Here is a 19,021-nt window from a genome sequence, read left to right on the forward strand (position 1 = left end):
CGCACCTGCTCTTAGTTGTGGAAAAGAGAACAGCAGGCACCCAGCACAGACAGAGACGTGGAGGGTCTGTGGGAAGGCGCCCGGGGCACGGGAAGGAGGGGTTTCCTCTACAGAAACTTAGATTTCATACCCATGGGAAAGGAAGTCAGATTGGGAGCGAAGGCCCACGGCTGTCTTGAGAAGCACTGAAATCGAAATCTCTGGGGCCGCCCTTTCATTGTTTGTTTTTCTAAAGTAGTCTTGTGGGAGACGGGCAAGGACAAAGGCAGCGAGAAGACTAATCCTGTCTCCCTCTCCCCTCGCAGGTGGTGGAGAGGGAAGGGTCCTGTGACTCCCGCTGCCTCTTCAGGGTGTGTTTTGTTCCCAAGGATCCCCTGGACCTCCTGAAAGAAGACCCCGTGGCCTTTGAATACCTCTACCTGCAGGTGCCCGGGGGTGGTGCTCCCTGCGGTCCCAGAGCTTGCTCTCAGAGAAGGCACCGTGGGCTCCTTTGAGCAGGAGCTCAAGGCAATAAAGCAGCCCTCTGCTAGGGGCTCTCTTTATCTGAGACAGGCTGGGCTACTTATCCCCTAGAATTTGCTTTCCTGTTCCAGAGTGGCTGTGATAGGAGATTTTTCCACGGAATCATGACCTCTAGGCAGTCTCCAATGTGGAGGACACGGTTCCCAATACTGTTTTTAGGATCTTTGCAGTTTCTGCTTGTGTTGCTAAAAGGGGCATAGGTGCCTCAAAGCCTCGTTTTAGAAATGATGGAATTGAATTCCGGAAAGGTCACGGGATTTATCTGTGTCTCCCGCTTAGTGACAGAGCCCACACCTGGGTCCTTGGCACCTCCCCTGGGGCTCCTTGGCTGAGATTTACTGAGGTCGTTTTCATTCTGATGAGAAAGCGTCACTGGGGAGGCATCCCCATGTCACGTGACCACTGTGGGTCTGACACCTGCTCATGTAAGCGGCACAGACACCGCACAGAGTAGATGGGGCTCTTGTCACTGAGCCATCAGAGACACCAGTGCAGCCCATCAAGGTCACACAGCCCAGAACGGCCAGCCTGGTCTCAGAGCCGAGCTCCTGGCCGGGGGGTGGGGGTGGGGGGTGGGGGCAGGAGCCAGTTCCGCTTCCCGACCGCCCCGCCCCACCTCTTGCAGAGCTGCAGCGACGTGCTCCAGGAGCGCTTCGCGGTGGAGATGAAGTGCAGTTCGGCGCTCCGCCTGGCGGCCCTGCACATCCAGGAGCGGATCTACGCCTGTGCCCAGCCCCAGAAGATCTCTCTGAAGTACATAGAGTGAGTGGCGGGGGCAAGCAGCTGCATCGCATTTGTGATTTTGCTGGCCCCGGGCCAGGCTGGCCGGCTCTGCAGAAAGCTGATATCAGCTCCTATCCAGCTGGCCAGTGCCTCCCCATCTGTTTCCCTCCCCACCGTCTCCCACCCGGCCCGGCTCCCCCTCTACCCACCCCAACCCCCCATGTCAGAGTCTGGCTGCTCCCTCTGGGGCTGATGCCAACTCCAGATGGACAGACACAGGATTCCCTTGTGAATCCCCAGTCCCAGGGAGGATGTCGTGGGCGATCTGCTGACAGCTTTGTTGTTAGGCTTTTCTAAGGGCAGGAATGCTCTGGAAATGAATTCTTACCAGTGTGTATGTGTGCGCAAGCGCGCACGCGCATGTGTGCGTGAACCCATCCCTGTCGTGTTATTCCCCCTCTCTGTCCCCTGGGCAGTCCCAGGATTCCATCACCTCCTGATTCTTACCCTGAACAGTTTTGCTTAGCCTCTCCCCAAATCTCAACCCTGCCCTGGCTGGGCACAGTCGTATGGAAGATCATAGTTTACAACTAAAACGCGTCCCGGGCCCTACTGCAGGTGCACGGAGTTGAAGCTGTAGGGAGTAGGAACTGAGAATGTTGTCCACCAATGTCGTGGTGGGTTTTGAGGCTGGCGTCACCCCGAAGCTTGGCCTTGGGGCCATATGTTGCCCCATGAGAGTGTGTGATCTTTGTGTGCCATATGGGTTGTAGGAAAAAGGATTGCGGATTCCCGCTCTGATTCGCAGGATATCACACCACACCGCAGAAGTGAGCTCCAGAGTGCTCAGTGGGGTCTAGCTTCTGAATAATGGCAGTGGTGGTTTTTGTGGAGTGGGTGGGGGTGGGGAGGGAGACTCTATATCTGCAGGTGCATGCATTCCTTTTGCTGGAGACAAGCTCGGCATTGCTGTACTACAGAAACACTCAGTGCTGACTCAAAGGTAAGCACACTGTCCAAATGGGCCTGTGTCCCCAATGTCTCCTGGCAGGAAAGACTGGGGAATTGAGAACTTTATCTCTCCAACTCTACTCCGAAACATGAAAGGCAAGGACATCAAGAAAGCCATTAGCTTCCACATGAAGAGGAACCAGAACTTGCTGGAGCCCCGACAGAAGGTAGCGTCTCACGGCCTCTCCCCGTGCACCCAGCCACCTGTCGTGAGCCTTGGCCTGGCTTTCAGGCAGTGCATAACTCTGACTTCAACTGGGTCTTTTTTCTTTCTATTTAAGCAACTTATTTCTGCTGCTCAGCTCCGTTTAAATTATCTGCAGATCCTTGGGGAACTCAAGACCTACGGCGGGAAAATCTTTAATGCTACTTTAATGGTACGTAGTAGAGAGCTGCGGGATCCTGCTGTTGCAGGAGACCTCGGATCCTCTGAAACAATTCATGTAGCTGTTAGCTAGAAATTCTGCGGGACCCCACCATGTATTAGAACTGTTTGAGAAAATAGAGAGTAAGCCATTGGCAAGTGTTTGTCGGGCCCTGGCGCAGGATCAGCCCTACAAAAGTACTAGAGGAGGCAGCGCTGAGCAAGCTGTGGCTTCCACCCTGGAAGGATGAAGCCGGCTGCCCGGGAGGGCGAAGCAAAGCCATGAGACGGAAGCTGGCCACTGCTGTGGCGCCGCTGCTGGCTTCCGGTGGAGCACAGGAAGAGGGGAAGGGGTTGAGGAAGGGCACAGGCGTTGGCTCTGGCCAGACTTCAGGACTGTGGAAATGCATCCCAGGGAGGGTGCTGGAAGTGTGGCGGTGAAGGGGGAAGATCGGGAATCTGGAAGGAGGTGTAGGGAGGTTAGACGGCCGCCCAGCTGGGCTCGGTCCCTCACACGGGGACACCTGAGTGGTGGGCTGGGAGGGGAAGGGCAGCAAAGGAGCCATCGTGCTGTTCCTGTCCTTGCTTCTGCTTCCCTCCGGAGCCCAGGCCTAGAGCAGGTGCTTCGCAGCAGGGTGGGGCTGGGGGTGTGGTTTCCGGGCCCCAGACCCCCCACTCAGTCAGCCCGGAGCTGTCCAGCCCAGAGCAGATCCCCTTGCACATGCGCAGTGAGCTGTGGGCAGGAGGCGTGCTGGAAGCGTTTAAAGCAGGGGCAGCGTTTCCACAGGCAGGGGTGGCAGGGCAGGGATTCCAAGAGGAGCACACGCATGCTGTAGGCACACAGGTGTGAAAGCCCGGACTGTGTCACCGGAACACGGAACAGTCCTGTGGTTTGGCGCGCTACTGGAAAGGGGCTTATGGGAGAGAAATTTCTACCTAATTTCGCTGTACACGGGCCTGGGGTAGGCAGTCATCTTAGAGATTGGCAGCGAAGACCAAAATGGAAATCAAAGAATTACTGGAGAGGAACCTTTTTTTTATTAACTTTTTTTATGTAATGATTTTTCATTATATGGAGTACAGTGTAACACCTCAATATATATGTATAATGTATAATGGTCAAGTCATTATATAATATGTGTGTACAGTGATAATGTACAATATGTGTATATAATGATAAGTCAGGGTAATTAGCATTTCCCTCCTAAACATTTATTTTGTTTGAGGAGCCCTTGGACTTGCATCTTCTAGTTCTTTACAAAATACACATTGAATTGTTGGAGGAAGTAGGCTTTCTTACCATGAGCAGTGTATTTACACCAGCTCATGGATGGAGACTAACCCCGCTTCCACCCTCCCGCAGTTACAGGACAGAGAATCCTACATTGCCATCTTAGTAGGAGCCAAGTACGGCATTAGCCAGATTATCAACAGCAAGCTCAACATCATGTCCACGTTGGCCGAGTTTGCCAACATCAGCCGCGTTGAGCTCATGGAAGAGTCTGAGAAAGTGAGCATGGTCAAAGTGTACCTCCAAGACGTCAAGGTAACGAACACAAGCGGAGCGCTCAGCACGCAGCTTCTGGAATGTGGGAGATCATCCTGGGGTGGTTTCTGTGCATTTTGAATCATGATGGAGTCTAATGCTCAACATCTGCTTACGAGGGTGAATTGTCCACCCTGTCCCATCAAGGGGAAAGTGGTGCCCAGGGTGAATTATCCTGGGAGAGACCTGAGCTGGACCATGCGCTTTCCTGGTCCTGCTGGGCTCAGAGAGATGGCTGGGCACACCAGAGGATTGTATCACACGCATGGCACCAGAACACCTGCCCGAGTTTGAGTGGTGGAAACTGAAATGAACGAGTAAAAGGTACAGGGCCTCTGGGGCTGCCTAGCGTTCATCCTGCTGTCTTTTGATTTAATCCAGCCTGCTCAAGAATGGCACTTTGTTCTTATCACCCTCTCCCTGCCCCCCCCCCAATTCCTGCTCCTTTTCCTTTTCTAAGTCAGGTCCCAAAGGGGCCCCACTGTATGACTGAGCAAGGTGGGGTGGGGGGGTTGGAGTGAGGGGTCAGGGCAGAAGGTAGAGAGGCAGAAGACCTCGCACAGATGCGAGGAGAGGAACCCGCTGTGCATGTGCAAATGTGTGTGCATACACACACGCATTATGATTGGTGTGTATCTTGTGTGTGTCTTCAAGGATCCTCAGGTGATCTGCATGTGGACATAGACGTGTGCATTGTGATGGTGTATGTGTGTGCACATGTGCGTTCACTCAGCTGTGTGTGCAGGTGTGTGCACGTGTGCATTGTGATTGTGTGTATGCACGTGCATGTTCACTCAGCTGTGGGTGCAGGTGTGTGCACGCATGCGTTGTGATTGTGAACGTGTGTGCACGTGCATGTTCACTCAGCTGTGTGTGCAGGTGTGTGCACGCGTGCATTGTGATTGTGTGTGTGCATGTGTGCATGTTCACTCAGCTGTGTGTGCAGGTGTGCACACATGTGCATTGTGACTGTGTATGTACATGCATGTGCACTCAGGTGATTGTACACAAGTGCATGTAATCTCTGTGGTCATGCACCTGTGTGTGTGCATACACCCACTTAGAGCCTTGTAGGTGAGAATATGGGGTACCTGGTGACCCGCCTGGACACTTGAAATGTTTCTGCCCCAACATGGCCCTGTTGTGCGGCTTCAGCCCATCTCTGGGCCCTTGGTAAGCAGAATTCTCTTTGCCTTCCCAGGTTCTGACTTTGCTGCTGGAATCCAACAGTGCAAAAGACCTCGCCTGCCTGATCGCTGGGTACTACAGGCTGTTCGTTGACCCAGTCACCTCCATTTTCCTCTGGCCTGGAAACAAACAACAAGGGCACCGAGTGTCTGCTGAAGAAGGTGAGACCCGGAGGGTTGCCCTAGTAAGGATGAGTCCGTTTCACCGACCTTGTAACTAGCAGTAGCCTGCAGGGAGGTGGTGAGCTACTTGACCTGAGACTTCAACTCAAGCGGGTGAGAACCACTGCTCGATGTATTTCCAAGTAAGCAGTGGATCTCTCCTAAATAGAAAATGCAGAAATTCTCCTAAAGCCAAGGAAGCCCATGGAAGGCCATGGAAGGCCAAGGAAGGCCAAGGAAGGCCATGGAAGGCCAAGGAAGGCCATGGAAGGCCATGGAAGGTCTGATTCCCTGTTGTTCCCCAAGACCATCTCTAGGACCCACCATATGCATCTTCGTTTCTCAGCGAGAGAGATGTCACTTATCAGTTCAGAAAGTAGGTGAGCTGGCTTCTCTTGGGTGCACTCTTGCATTCTCTTGAACTGTAATAGAAATCCTCAACCTTCTGCATTTAGAAGAAGAGGGTGCTGGAGACAGGAGACACTTGAAATCAGGCCACATGAGGAGTGAAGTGGGGGCCAAGTGAGACAGCTCTGGGGCCAGCGCCCAGCTTCTGTGGGGCTTTTGTCTCATCACCACAATGCTGTGTGTTTCCAGGGGTGCAGGTAAGTGTTTGACAACTGTCTCTGCAGGGGAGAAACACTGCCTACCGCCATGGTATAAGCACCCCCACCATTCCCAATTCCAAGCTTCCAGTGTGACGTCATTGACTGGAGGTGGGAAGAGCTCAGTAGCTCACCGTGATGCAGTGTTTCCTCTATGGGTGAGATGGGTGTCAATCATCTCAGGAGAACAGATGATGACAAAATTAAGGGAAAATGTGGTCATGCCTTGGCGTCCGTGGGAACATCAGAAACCACAGGCACTCAAGTCCTTATATAAAATAGTGTAGCATTTGCATATTGCCTGCCATACATTTTAAATCATTTCTAGATTACTTATACTACCTAACACAATGTCAATACAATATAGACAATTGCTGTACTGTATTGTTTAGGTAAGAATGACAAGAAAAAGAAGTCTCTACACATTCTATACAGATGTAGTTATTCCCTGAATATTTTTTTAAAGATTTTATTTATTTTATTTGAGAGTTAGAGTTACAGACAGAGAGAGGTAGAGACAGAAAGAAAGGTCTTCCTTCCGTTGGTTCACTCCCCAGATGGCTGCAATGGCCGGAGCTGCGCCAGTCTGAAGCCAGGAGTCAGGAGCTTTTTCCTGGTCTCCCACATGGGTCCAGGGGCCCAAGGACTCGGGCCATCTTCTACTGCTTTCCCAGGCCATAGCAGAGAGCTGGACTGGAAATGGAGCAGCCGGGACTAGAACTGACGCGCATATGGGATGCTGGCCTCACAGGAGGAGGATTAACCTACTGTGCCACGGCACCAGCCCCTCCCTGAATACTTTTTAAATTTATTTTATTTATTTTATTTGAGAGGGGGAGAGAGAGAGTGAGAGAGCTCCCATCTGCTGGTTCACTCCCCAAATGCCTGGAATGGCCAGGAGCTGGAAACTCCTGGGTGGGAGGGACCCAACTACTTGAGCCGTCTACTGCCTCCCAGAGAGTGCATTCGCAGGAAGCCAGAATAGGGAGCAGAGCTGAGGCTTGAACTCGAGCACTCCAGTGTGGGATATGGGTGGCCCAAGTCATGTCTTACCCACCTCTAGGCCAAATACTTGCATCTCCTGAATATTTTTTTAAAGATTTATTTATTTGTTTGAAAGGCAAAGGTACCAAGAGGCAGAGGCAGAGGCAGAGAGAGATCTTCCATCTGCTGGTTTACTCCCCAAATGACCACAACAACCAGAGCTGGGCCAATTCAAAGCCAGGAGCTTCTTCAAGGTCTCCCACATGGGTGCAGGGGCCCAAGGACTCGGGCCATCTTCTGCTGCTTTCCCAGGCACATTATCAGGGACTGGATCAGAAGTGGAGCAGCCAGGACTCGAATCGGTGCCCATGAGGGATGCCAGTGCCGCAGGCTGGGGCTTTACCTGCTATACGAGAGTGCCACTCCCTCCTGAATATTTTGCTCTGTGGTTGGTTGAATCCATGGGTGCAGCGGCCACCGTAAGGACCGAGTGTAATTAGGAAGGGAAGGGACTGCAGAATTTACTCCTTCTGTCTTTACAGTGTACTTGCGGATGAGGGATGATGCCTGCACTTCTGGCCGGGGAGACACGGAGCAGGGGCAGGGCTGTGACAAGGTGGCAGCAGGAAGGTCAGAGAAAGTGTTCTGGAGGGAAAGTGTTTGAAAAAGATCTGGAAGAACATAACGAGTTCACCAGGCAAGGAGAGGAGGAGAGATTACTTTTTTTTTTTTTTAAAGATTTATAGGGGCCTGCGCTGTGACCCATAAATAAATCTAAAAAGAATTAGGTATGTATTTGAGAGGAAGAGTTACAGGCAGAGAGAGAGAAGTTTTCCATCCACTGGTTCACTCCCTGGTAGCAGAAATAACCAGAGCTAGGCCAATCCAAAGCCAGGAGCCAGGAGCTTCCTCTGGGTCTCCTACGCAGGTGCTTTCCCAGGCCATAGCAGAAGCTGGGTTGGAAGAGGAGAAGCCAGGACACAAACCTGCACCCATATAATGCTGGTGCCGCAGGCGGAGGCTTAGCTTACTACACCACAGTGCCAACCCCAAGGAGGAGAAAGAGGGACCTGAGGCCCCGTGGAAGGGCAGAGGTGACATTCTGGGAGGACCGTCGGTATGGCTGGAGCCTGGCAGCAACTCTGCCGTGCAGGAGGGGCTGACCACACCGACAGGGGCGAGTGGGATGGGGTGCAGAGGCCGTCCTGTGAGGACGTCCAGCTCATCCTCGTGGGGGCATCCTTACCTCTGGCAGGAGAGCTCAGGAAGCCACCAGAGGTATTGGACATAGGGGTGTTCTAGAACGGTCCCTGGAGGCTTCTGAGAAAAGAGCTTGAAGACGCGGCTCAGTGTCCCCCACCCTCCTGTCACGAATCCTTCCTGGGCGCCCGCAGCTAAGGTGACTTTTTGCCATCCTATAAAGGCCCACAGCCTGTGGGTCCCTGAGGCCAGGCTGCAGAATGGTGCCAGGCTAGCAGCCTCTCACAATCACCATCAGTTGCTAAAAATACAGATTCTTTTTTTAAATGATTTATTTATTTATTTATTTGAAAGAGTTACACAGAGAGAGGAGAGCAGAGAGAGAGTTTTTGTTTGTTTGTTTGTTTGTTTTGTTTGTTTTTGACAGGCAGAGTTAGTCAGTGAGAGAGAGAGAGAGGAGAGAGGTCTTCTATCTGCTGGTTCACTCCCCAGTTGGCTGCAACGGCTGGAGCTGTGCCAATCTGAAGCCAGGAGCTAGGAGCTTCTTCTAGGTCTCCCACGTGGGTGCAGGGGCACAAGGACTTGGGCCATCTTCCACTGCTTTCCCAGGCTGTAGCAGAGAGCTGGATTGGAAGTGGAGCAGCTGGGACTCGAACCGGTGCCCATATAGGATGCTGGCACTGCAGGCAGTGGCTTAACCAGCTACACCACAGTGCTGGCCCCAAAAATGCATATTCTTAGGCCTCACACCCTTGAGATTTCACTCAAGTCCCCAGGAATAGGACCAGGAATCTTTTAAAAATTTTAAAAAATCTTTTAAAAATTTTAAAAAATTTATTTTCATTTTATGTGAAATGTGAGAGACAGAGACAGGTAGAGAGAGAGAGAGAGAGAGATCTCCTAGCTGCTGGTTCATTCCTCACATGCCTCCAACAGCCATAGCTGGGCCAGGCCAAAGCCAGAGCCTGGACCACTGCTGGGTTTCCCATGTGGGTGGCAGGCACCAAGCCCTGGAGCCATCACCTGGGTGTGCATTAGCAGGAAGCTGGACCAGAAGTAGGGAGTCAGGACTTAAACCACTCTGATGTGGGACACGAGCGTCCCAGGCAGCACCCTGACTGCCTGTCCCCGCCAAGACCCTGACACCCAGACAGGACAGGGCTGAGATCCGAGAAGGGGGTTGGCAACCTGAGCCATGCTGCCTGTGGCAAAGTCAGATCCAGTTCAATACCCTCCATGGTTCTATGAGGAGAGAGAGCTCAGGAGGTGGGGATGGAGCTCACCCTGTCTCTGGGCGGCTGGGACAGATGTGGCTCAGGTGGCCTGAGGACGTGTGGAGCAAGTGGACATGGAGTCGCTGGGCTCCTGTGTAGGTCAGTCTTGCGGGCCCTTGTGCCAGTCACCCTCCCGGGCCCACCTCCTCATCTGGCAGGAGAGGGGTGAGAGGCCACGCAGGCACCCATCAGCCCTGGAAGGATGGTCCGTAACCTCGAGTGTCCCCTGTGTTACAGGCTACGAGTCCAGGGCCTGCAGTGACTCGGAGGAGTCCTCGGAAGCAGACTGCATACCGGAGCCCCTCTCCGAGAGCTGCCTGGGCCAGCTGGGCTCCTGCAGACCTCTCACCAAAGCCGAGCGGCGGCCTGGGAACAGCGGCGTGCCTGAGGCGGCCAGGAGAGGCCCGAGCACCTGCGGGGCCAGCAGCACGACCGACAGCGCTGAGTCCGAGGCCTCCGACTCCGCCAACACGGAGAGCCGGGGCTGCAGGACCAGCGGCTCGAGCGAGTCCATGGACGCACTGGAGGAGGACGACCTGGACGCCTGCTCCGCCAGCGGCGCCTCCTTCTTCCACTTTGGCTCGCCAGCCTTCCCCGAGAGCCTGGGCTCCGCCTGCCGGGAGGAGAGGGGCAGGCTGGGAGCCGGCGGCTTCTTCTGTCTGCTGGACTTGGCCCAGGGAGCCGGCCCTCCGTGCCAGAAGGCGGAGTTGTCCCAGAGTCCCGCTCCCGAGGCCTTCGGCTGTGGGGCAGAACTCAGCACAGCCAGGCTGGACCCCAGGCTCTATGAGGGCAGCCGGTTCGACTACTACAGCCTGTGCTCCAGCGTCTCCCCGGTCAGCCACCTCAGCGACAGCTCGGACAGCACCGCGTCCCGGGGACAGCAGGCCTGGCCGGAGCCCCAGCCCAGCTCCACGCCCCCGCCGCCCGTGGCCCCTGAGGACGGCAGCTCGGATGAGGAATACTATGACGCAGCCGACAAGCTCACACCCCCGGACAGCCTGGCAGGTGAGGCCTGAGACCAGCAGCCAGCTCCTGAGGACCGCCCCCCCCCCCCCCCCCGGCCCAGGAGGAGCCCTGAGTGAGACAGGGTCCTTGTCCACTCTTGAGGAGGTAGAGCTGGATGCCGTGGGCCGGTGGACAAGCATCATGGCTTCCAGCCAGGGCTGCAGGGCGGTTCAGAGACCCGTGGGCGGGCAGAGGCAGGAGGGCTTGGGGAAGGCCTCCCAGACGGAGTTGGTGACTGAGCCTTATGGGATGAGTAAGACAGACAGGAGGGTGTGACAGGCGAGCCAGCGGAGGGAGTGGCTGTGTCCCTGTTGACCTTGAAGCAAGAAGAACCTGGCTGACAGGTTGCAGGCAGCCTTGCAAGGCCTTCTGGGGCCCAAGGGACTGTGACTTTAGGAGGCAGAAGGTCTGTTGGCCACATGTCTGTCAGGTTCCTTGTGTGTTCCTGCACAAAGCGTGCGGAGGGTCTGTCCGCACAGGATGACTGCACGCACACACGCACACACACAGTCCCACGCTGGCTTAAGATTGAAGGGGCGGTGCTGGAGAGCAGCCCCTGGACCCTGAGGGTGCCCCGTAGGACGGCCACAGGCCTTTCCCGCTGCTCTCTGCTTTTCTGCTCCTGCCCTCCTTCCAGTGGTTTCCCAATGGGAAACACTGGTTTCTCGCTCGTGGGAGAAAGGCCAGTTCCTCAGTGGACGCTGTGTGGCAGGCCTCTCTGCACTCCGGGCACGCAGACCAGACCTCCTTGCCATGTTGCCAAAGCGCCAGTCTCTTTGCCGCCTCCGGCCTTTACACATGCTGCTCCTTCTGCCCCGGACACGCCTCGCCTTGTCCTCGGCTGCTGAGGCCCAGCCGTCTGCCCATCTCAGCCGTCTGCCCATCTCAGCCGTCTGTCCAAGGACGTGCCCTGCCTTGGGGAGCAGCTCCCCACTTTCCCAGGCCAGACCAAGACCTTGTGGCCATCCCTGCCACACCTGCCTCCGGCACCATACAGTCACTACCTGGGATTCTCTGAGTGTATTTGTGTGGCGCGGTGCGAATGTCTCTCCTTCCTGAGAACTCCTCCCGCTGCGGGCACTCTCATCATCGTGTGCCCAGAACACGGTGCCCGGCAGTTGTTGCTACGGGAATGAATTTAGTCATTGGCCAGAAACCATGGCCGGACTTCACTGCTCCCCCCAAAGAACCCCACCAACAGCCCTCCCTGCCCGCGGGCCAGCCATTGTGCAGGGGGACACAGCAGAGACCTCAGGCAGGGCTTTTTATTTATTTATAAATAAGATTTATTTATTTATGTGTTTATTTATTTATTTGAAAGAGTTACACAGAGAGAAGGAGAGGCAGAGAGAGAGCGAGAGAGGTCGGTCTTCCATCTGCTGGTTCACTCCCCAAATGGCCAAAATGGCAGGAGCTGCACCGATCTGAAGCCAGGAGCCAGGAGCTTCTTCCAGGTCTCTGATGTGGATGCAGGGGCCCAAGCAGTTGGGCCATCTTCTACTGCTTTTCCAGGCCATAGCAGGGAACTGGATCTGAAGTGGAGCAGCCAGAACTCGAACTGGCACCCATATGGGATGCCGGCATTGCAGGCTGTGGCTTTACCTGCTATGCCACAGCACTGGCCCCAGGGGCTTTTTATTTTTAAAACACTTTTTTTTTTTTTTGAAAGGCAGAGTTAGAGCAAGAGAGAGAAAGATCTTCTATCTGCTGGTTCACTCCCCACATGGCTGCAAAGGCTAGTACTGGGCTGATCCGAAGCCAGGAGACAGGAGCTTCTTTTCGGCCTCCCATGTACATTCAAGGGTCTAAGCACTTGGTCTATCCTCTGCTGCTTTCACAGGCACATTAACAGGGAGCTGGATTGGAAGTGGAGCAGCTGGGACTTGAACTGGCGTCCATATGGGATGCTGGCACTGCAGGAGGCGGCTTCACCCAATACACCACAGCACTGGCCCCAGGCAGGGCCTTTTTATGGGGGTCTCACCAGGACATAAGGTCCTTACTAGATACCGTGTTTTTTCACAGGGAGCCAAGCTGAGTGCCTGGGTCATGAACTTGACGGCTTGGCTGGGGTAGGCAGGTGCTTCATTAATAGTTCCTGTTGGAGGTAACTTCCCTGAAAGGAAGTTGGGGTACTGTGACAAAAGACTATGAAGCATCTCTTGAGCAACCAAAAACAAAAACAATGTCTCTCGCAATTATTGTCCCCATCCTTCCGGTGAGGGAATGGAGGGGATCAAGGTTTTACGTGGCAGGGGCCAGTGTTGTGGTGCAGGGGGTTAAGCCGGCCTCCCGTATGGGAGCACCAGTTCGAGTTCCAGCTGCTCCACTTCCAATCTAGCTCCTTGCTGATGTGCCTGGGGAGGCAAAAGATGGCCCAAGTACGTGGCCCCCTGCCACACACATGGGAGACCCGGATGGCGTTCCAGGCTTCTGGTTTCTGCCTGGCCCAGGAGGTGTAATAGTGGCCATTTGATGAGTGAATCAGTGAATGGAAGATGTTTCTCTCTCTCTCTCTCTCTCTCTCTCTCTCTCTGCCTTTTAAATAAATGTTTAAATAAAGAAATAACTTTAAAAGTATGTATTTTAAAAAGATATTTCTCTTGCCTGGTAACAAGGCCCAGACGGGGTTTGAACCCAGACAAGCCCAAGTCCTGAGCCCGAAGCTCTGTCCCTGCCTGTCTGTCTGTTTATTTATGTTCTTTCTCCCTTGACTCCCAGGGCCCAGAGCCGCCATTGCTGCCGCAGAACCCAGTGGCCCGAGAGCGCAGGGTGAGGCCGGCACCTGCAGCTCGGCAGACAGCGCACGTCCGGGGCCCGGCCCGGGGCCCGGCGGCAGCGAGGCGAGCAGAAGAGGTGGGCTGAAGAAGTACCCCAAAAGCCTGAGGAAAAGGCGGTCCCTCCTGCAGACCGAGTACACCTCGCAGGTCTCCTTCCCCCTCGCGCCGGCGGCCTCCCTGGAGAGCCTGGACGACGTGTGCTACTATGACAGGGAGCCTTACCTCGCCCTGGGGGCCCCCTCGCCCACCGTGTCCTCCCTGCAGCACGTGCAGGGGGAGCCTGGCCTCCTGGAGACCAAGGCCCTGGGGCTGCTGGCGCCGCTCAGGGAGACCAAGACCAAGAACCCCGCGTCCAGGATCATGGAGATGGAGCCCGAGACCATGGAGACCAAGTCCGTCATCGACTCCCGCGTGTCTTCCATTTCTGCCATTCGCCTCCGGATTGACCCCGCTCAGAAAGAGAACTCCGGGGCTGCCCCTGTAACTGCCTCCGCGGGCGCCCCCTGCTGTTCTAACCTGGGGCTTCCTGGCCCAGACACTGCACAGGCCAGACCATGCCAAACCTTCCCTCCACTTCAGGACCCACAGAGCAGTGCCCCCAAAGAGCTCAGCGAGGAGCCCGGGGACAGCAGCCCCCCTAACCCAGACAGAGTGCCCCCCGCCAGCAGCCCAGGACCGCCAGACGGCTCTCAAGGAGACACACGCGAGCTGGCAGTGCTGCAGCTGGAAACGGGCCTGGGCTCTTCCTGTTCGAATCACGAGCGAGGAGCGGGCCCCCAGCACCCAGGGCCGTCGCGGCCTGCCAGGGATGGGCCTGGAAGCGATGGAGGGGGAATCAGCTCGGCAGGGGACACAAGCCCGATCCCTGCAGAGGAGGGGCAGCAAGGACAGTCGTCTTCGGGAAGTGACAGAGGGGTTCCAAACAAAGATGGCGCCAGCGGATCTCGGGAGGAAGCTGGGAGGGATTCGGGTGGCGCTGAGGCTTCCGTGTCACACACCGAGCTGCAGGCTCCGGCTGGTGGGGTGTTGACCTTCCTCTCCTTGGAGCCTCCTGGGATGGGTGCAGAGCAGACCCTACCAACTCCCCCGGGAGACCCCCTGGAACAAAGCAGAAGAACCCCAGGCCAGGCCTGCCAGACCCAGGAACAAGAACTATTGGTGGAGTTAGATTTGGAGCCTGATTTCTTACTTGGGGAGCAGACCATTCCCTCAGCCTTCCCTCCAATGGGGGTCAAGGCAGAGCCACTTAACCATGCACGGGGGGAAGACACAGCCCCTAGGGACACCGCTCAGCAGGTCTGTTGTAATCCTGGCCCTTCCCCACCAAAGCCACTGCCAGGTCCTCTAGGGGAGCCCCGCCCTCCAGGGGAGCCCCGCCCAGAAGTTTCAAACCCTTGCCCCCTGCCAGAAAGCCCAGAGGACCGTTCCAGCATCTGCCTTGCTGCCGAGAACTCCTTCCTGTGCTTTGCCCCAGAGAGCCATCCCGAAGTCCCCACCAGTCTCAGAATGGCCACGGCTTTGGGGTTTGCAGGCTTGAACGAGACCGTGGGCCCCAGGATCGGGATGGAGCAATGCAGCTGTCAGTTCTCCTACGCCACGTGCTTCCGTGGCCTGCAGCCCGAGACGGAGGAAGAAGACAGGGACCCGGCAGCACACCCCACAGCCCCCCTCACCTCACCACCTTCCGCAGGAAGCCGCCTGGCTCTGCCCTGGAGGCCTGGCCGGGCCCACAGCTGCAGCACCGCGCCCCTGCCCCGGAAAAGCCACATCTGGCCGGAGTACTGCTCCAGGGCGCTGAGGCAGCTGAGAGCCACTCCTGCCAGCACCCCGGAGGGCTTCATCCGGCTCCTGGAGAGCCTGCTGGAGCTGCAAGACATTTTGGAAGCTTCCTGGGGGGTTGGCCACAAGCACCCCCCAGAGAAGTGCACCTGGCACTTTTCCGAAAGCCGGAGCCGCCTCTGCATGGGCTCCCAGAAGCTGCTGTCAAGCTGTCAGCACGTGATCAGAATGGACCAGTCCCCCGAAGAGATGCAGGGGGCCGTGCGCGACACCTTCCAGCACCTGGTGCAGCTGGCCGGCCTGTGCTTCCAGCTCACAGACTGCAGCCGCTGCTCCGGCCGGCACAGGGAAGCGGCCGGGAACCTGAGGGACGTGGTGTACACCTATCACCAGTTTGTGGAGGCTGCCAGACTCACCTGCGAGAGGGGCTACCACGACCTGAGCGTGAAGCTCTTGGCCCGCCACTGCACGGCCCTCACGGCCGCCGTGTTCTGTTTGACCCAGAAGTTCCGGGCGTCCACCGCCCTGTGAGCCCATCCACTGCGCGGAGGCCCCCTGCCCTGCCCTACCCTGGACACAGCCCTTCCAGCCCCCTGCCACTCGCCTCAAATGTTTACTATATAGAGTATTCAAATAAACTTGACCTGAATCTCATAGAGTGGTGATGAGTCTGAGTCAAAAGCAGTCCTTGGTATTCATTCAACAAACCTGCCCTCAGTAACTGCCTCTGGGTCAGGTCTTGTGCTGGGATTTGGGGTTTACAGGTCAAGGTGAGGCCGGCGCCGTGGCTCACTAGGCTAATCCTCCACCTAGCGGCGCCAGCACACCGGGTTCTAGTCCCGGTCGGGGCGCCGGATTCTGTCCCGGTTGCCCCTCTTCCAGGCCAGCTCTCTGCTGTGGCCAAGGAGTGCAGTGGAGGATGGCCCAGGTGCTTGGGCCCTGCACCCCATGGGAGACCAGGAGAAGCACCTGGCTCCTGGCTCCTCCATCGGATCGGCGCGCCGGCCGTGGCGGCCATTGGAGGGTGAACCAACGGCAAAGGAAGACCTTTCTCTCTGTCTCTCTCTCTCACTGTCCACTCTGCCTGTCAAAAAAAAAAATAAAAATAAAAATAAAATAAATAAATACAGGTCAAGGTGAGTCCGTGCCCCTGTCGGAGTGCCACAGGCCTCCTGCAGTATAGATGAACAGATTGCCACTAGGCAAGTGTGCACCATCTAAGGAGTGGACACAGTGGATATGGAAGCAAGGAGCCAGGGATGAGGGAAGAAAGAGAAGGTCGCCAAGAAGCAGCCTTGACTTCTCACGTCACACCGATGTGACGATAACCTTTGCAGTGCGCACAGGTGAGAGTTGATAGATTCCACCTTCCCAAGTTCAGGAGGCCTGATAGTCTTGGGAGCCTCGCTGCAGCAAGCGTAGGTGGCCACCAGGTGGCAGCAGGTGCCTCTATCCCACAGGCAGGCGTGTTCCACACTTTATTCCCAGATTGCACCCCTGAATCTTGCACCCTGTTTCTGTTTTTTTTTTTTTAAACAGGCAGAGTGGACAGTGAGAGAGAGACAGAGAGAAAGGTCTTCCTTTGCCGTTGGTTCACCCTCCAATGGCCGCCGCGGCCGGCGCGCTGCAGCCGGCGCACCGTGCTGATCCAATGGCAGGAGCCAGGTACTTATCCTGGTCTCCCATGGGGTGCAGGGCCCAAGCACTTGGGCCATCCTCCACTGCACTCCCTGGCCTCAGCAGAGAGCTGGCCTGGAAGAGGGGCAACCGGGACAGAATCCGGCGCCCCGACCGGGACTAGAACCCAGTGTGCCGGCGCCGCAAGGCGGAGGATTAGCCTATTGAGCCACGGCACCGGCCCCCTGTTTCTGTTTTAAATACACTAAAATATTAAATCCCAGAATTAGAGTTGCCTTTTTAAGGATAATATTAGAGCAAAAGAAATCTATTCCGTTCCTTTCTCACTAATCCCGCTGGAGCCCGTTAATCCCAGTTAATCCTGGTGGACCTTGGACAAGCTACTTACCCTCTCGGTGCCTTCTTTCTCCTGCATAAACTAGGACACTAACTCATGCCCACGTCACAGGCTGTGCATGTAGTAAAGACACAATCCAGGAAACGCTTGGTGAGTGTTGGTCCTGACCCTCAGCTTTCATGGAATGCCTGTCCTGGTCTGAAATTTGCCCTGCATTTTGTTGTCAGGTGCCAGGGAAACATTTCAAGACCACTTTGGGGGCCTTCCCCGCTTGCTTCTCTGGGCCAGAGGTGGCGTAGGGGCTCCCCCTGGGCTCCTAGAGTTCACTAAAGGGGTCCCCTTGTCCCTCTCATGTCCCCAGCCAGCTGGGAGCTCAGGGCCACCCCTATGGCTCCACTCCCCAGGGCTCCCCAGTTCCTTCCCTTCATCCAGAAAAAGCAGGAACAGGAATGCGCTCCAATCCCAAGGCAGGCAGGAACTGGAGGAGAGAGGAACAGTTAGCTCTCCCGTCCCCGCTCCCTGCTGCTGCTTTCCTAGTAACCAGTTAGCCAGGATTGTGCAGGAAAAGATCTCTCTCCTTCGATGCCTGTTTCTCTTCACAGAGAACTTTGAATAGATCTGTGTAAGTTAGCTCATGACAGTGAACCATAGGAACAAGGGGGCACCAAGATAATAAAAACCGTAGGATGTTAAACAGGACTTGAAGCTTTTAAAAACCATTTGTTTGTTGGAGAGGCAGAGAGATTTGCCATCCATTGGTTCACTCCCCCAGATGCCCTCATAGGCTGGAACTGAGCTGGCAGAAGCCAATAGCCAGCGACTCCTCCAGACTTCCCATGTAGGTGGCAGGAACACAATTACTTGCGCCATTGCCGCTACCTCCCAGGGTCTGCATCGTAGCAGGAAGCTGGAGTCAGGAGCCAGAGGTAGGAATCAAACCCAGGTACTCAACTGTGAGAAGCGCGCAGCCCAATAGGAGCCTTAACCACCGCACCACACACCCACCTGGGATTTGAAACTTCTGCCCGCGGCCAGCTAAGGAACACGATCAGGGACGTTCAGGACTGGAGGCTTCAACCCTGGCTGCGGCCTGTGCTGTCAGAGGTGCACCTGTGGGGCTTTGTTTCCCGCATCGGACAAAAGGACACAAGGACTGCGGGGTGCTGGGCGCCTTGTTTCCATAGCTCGCGTGCATTTTCTTATGCACACTACCAGTGCGGCGTATGGAGACGGTGAGGTGCAGGGGGCGCTGTGCCGTTGACCCTTGCCTTCAGACGCACAGCCTGGCATGGGAGGTGGCAGGGACGGCTGCCTGGCCGCGTGTGAGAGCCGGCGGTTATTGACTGAGGAACGGCTGCGTTTACAGCCCGCCTTCCTTTTCTCACTCACTCATCGCACCACAGGACTCCTTTCTCTCAGCGTCCATTGGTGGTGCTCCCGTGCCAGCTGGTGCCTGACGCAGGACGGTGCATAAAAATAATGGGGTGAGGATCCTAGTTTCAAGAGCTCCTGGTGATTGGAGGACACACAGAGATTTGCAACATAAGGCACGCTGTGCTCAGAGTGCCAAAGGGAACAGATAAGGGGCCATGGGAGCTCAAAGGAGGCAGAAATAATTTGAGGGCTGGTGTTGCATCCACTCATTCACTGAAACAGAATGTTACGGAGGCTAGCGACAGTCACACGCTAACATTTTATTTGAAAGGCACGGCAACCAATCAGGACCGACAGCCCTCACCAGAGTGCGGCCCCCAGCAGCGAGTTACACAGATTCATATAGCATTCTGTCCACTAGGGCTCAGTTTTGAAACTTCTTGTCATGCAGTTACTAGGCCCAGGATGTAGTTGTAAGATAAACGTGGCGAGGCACATGTCTCTAATCTTAGAACACTGGGTTGGGCCTT

At 55.7% G+C, this 19,021-nt stretch overlaps 1 protein-coding gene across 12 annotated transcripts in view; it reads left to right on the forward strand.

Annotated features, from left to right (window-relative positions):
* FRMPD1 (FERM and PDZ domain containing 1) overlaps positions 1-15,796 on the forward strand; it is a 187,862-nt gene extending 172,066 nt beyond the window's left edge. For all 12 annotated transcript variants that reach the window (XM_017350594.3, XM_051843921.2, XM_051843912.2 and 9 more), the window contains 8 exons: positions 306-425; positions 1,148-1,284; positions 2,297-2,423; positions 2,538-2,633; positions 3,984-4,166; positions 5,368-5,515; positions 9,816-10,583; positions 13,305-15,796. In XM_017350594.3, the coding sequence (XP_017206083.2) occupies positions 306-425; positions 1,148-1,284; positions 2,297-2,423; positions 2,538-2,633; positions 3,984-4,166; positions 5,368-5,515; positions 9,816-10,583; positions 13,305-15,673 (3,948 nt within the window). In that variant the 3' untranslated portion in view covers positions 15,674-15,796. The remainder of the gene's footprint in view (positions 1-305; positions 426-1,147; positions 1,285-2,296; positions 2,424-2,537; positions 2,634-3,983; positions 4,167-5,367; positions 5,516-9,815; positions 10,584-13,304) is intronic.
* The last annotated feature ends 3,225 nt before the right edge of the window (positions 15,797-19,021 follow it).

The sequence above is a fragment of the Oryctolagus cuniculus genome, chromosome 1, assembly GCF_964237555.1.
Source record: "Oryctolagus cuniculus chromosome 1, mOryCun1.1, whole genome shotgun sequence".
Lineage (NCBI taxonomy): Eukaryota > Metazoa > Chordata > Mammalia > Lagomorpha > Leporidae > Oryctolagus > Oryctolagus cuniculus.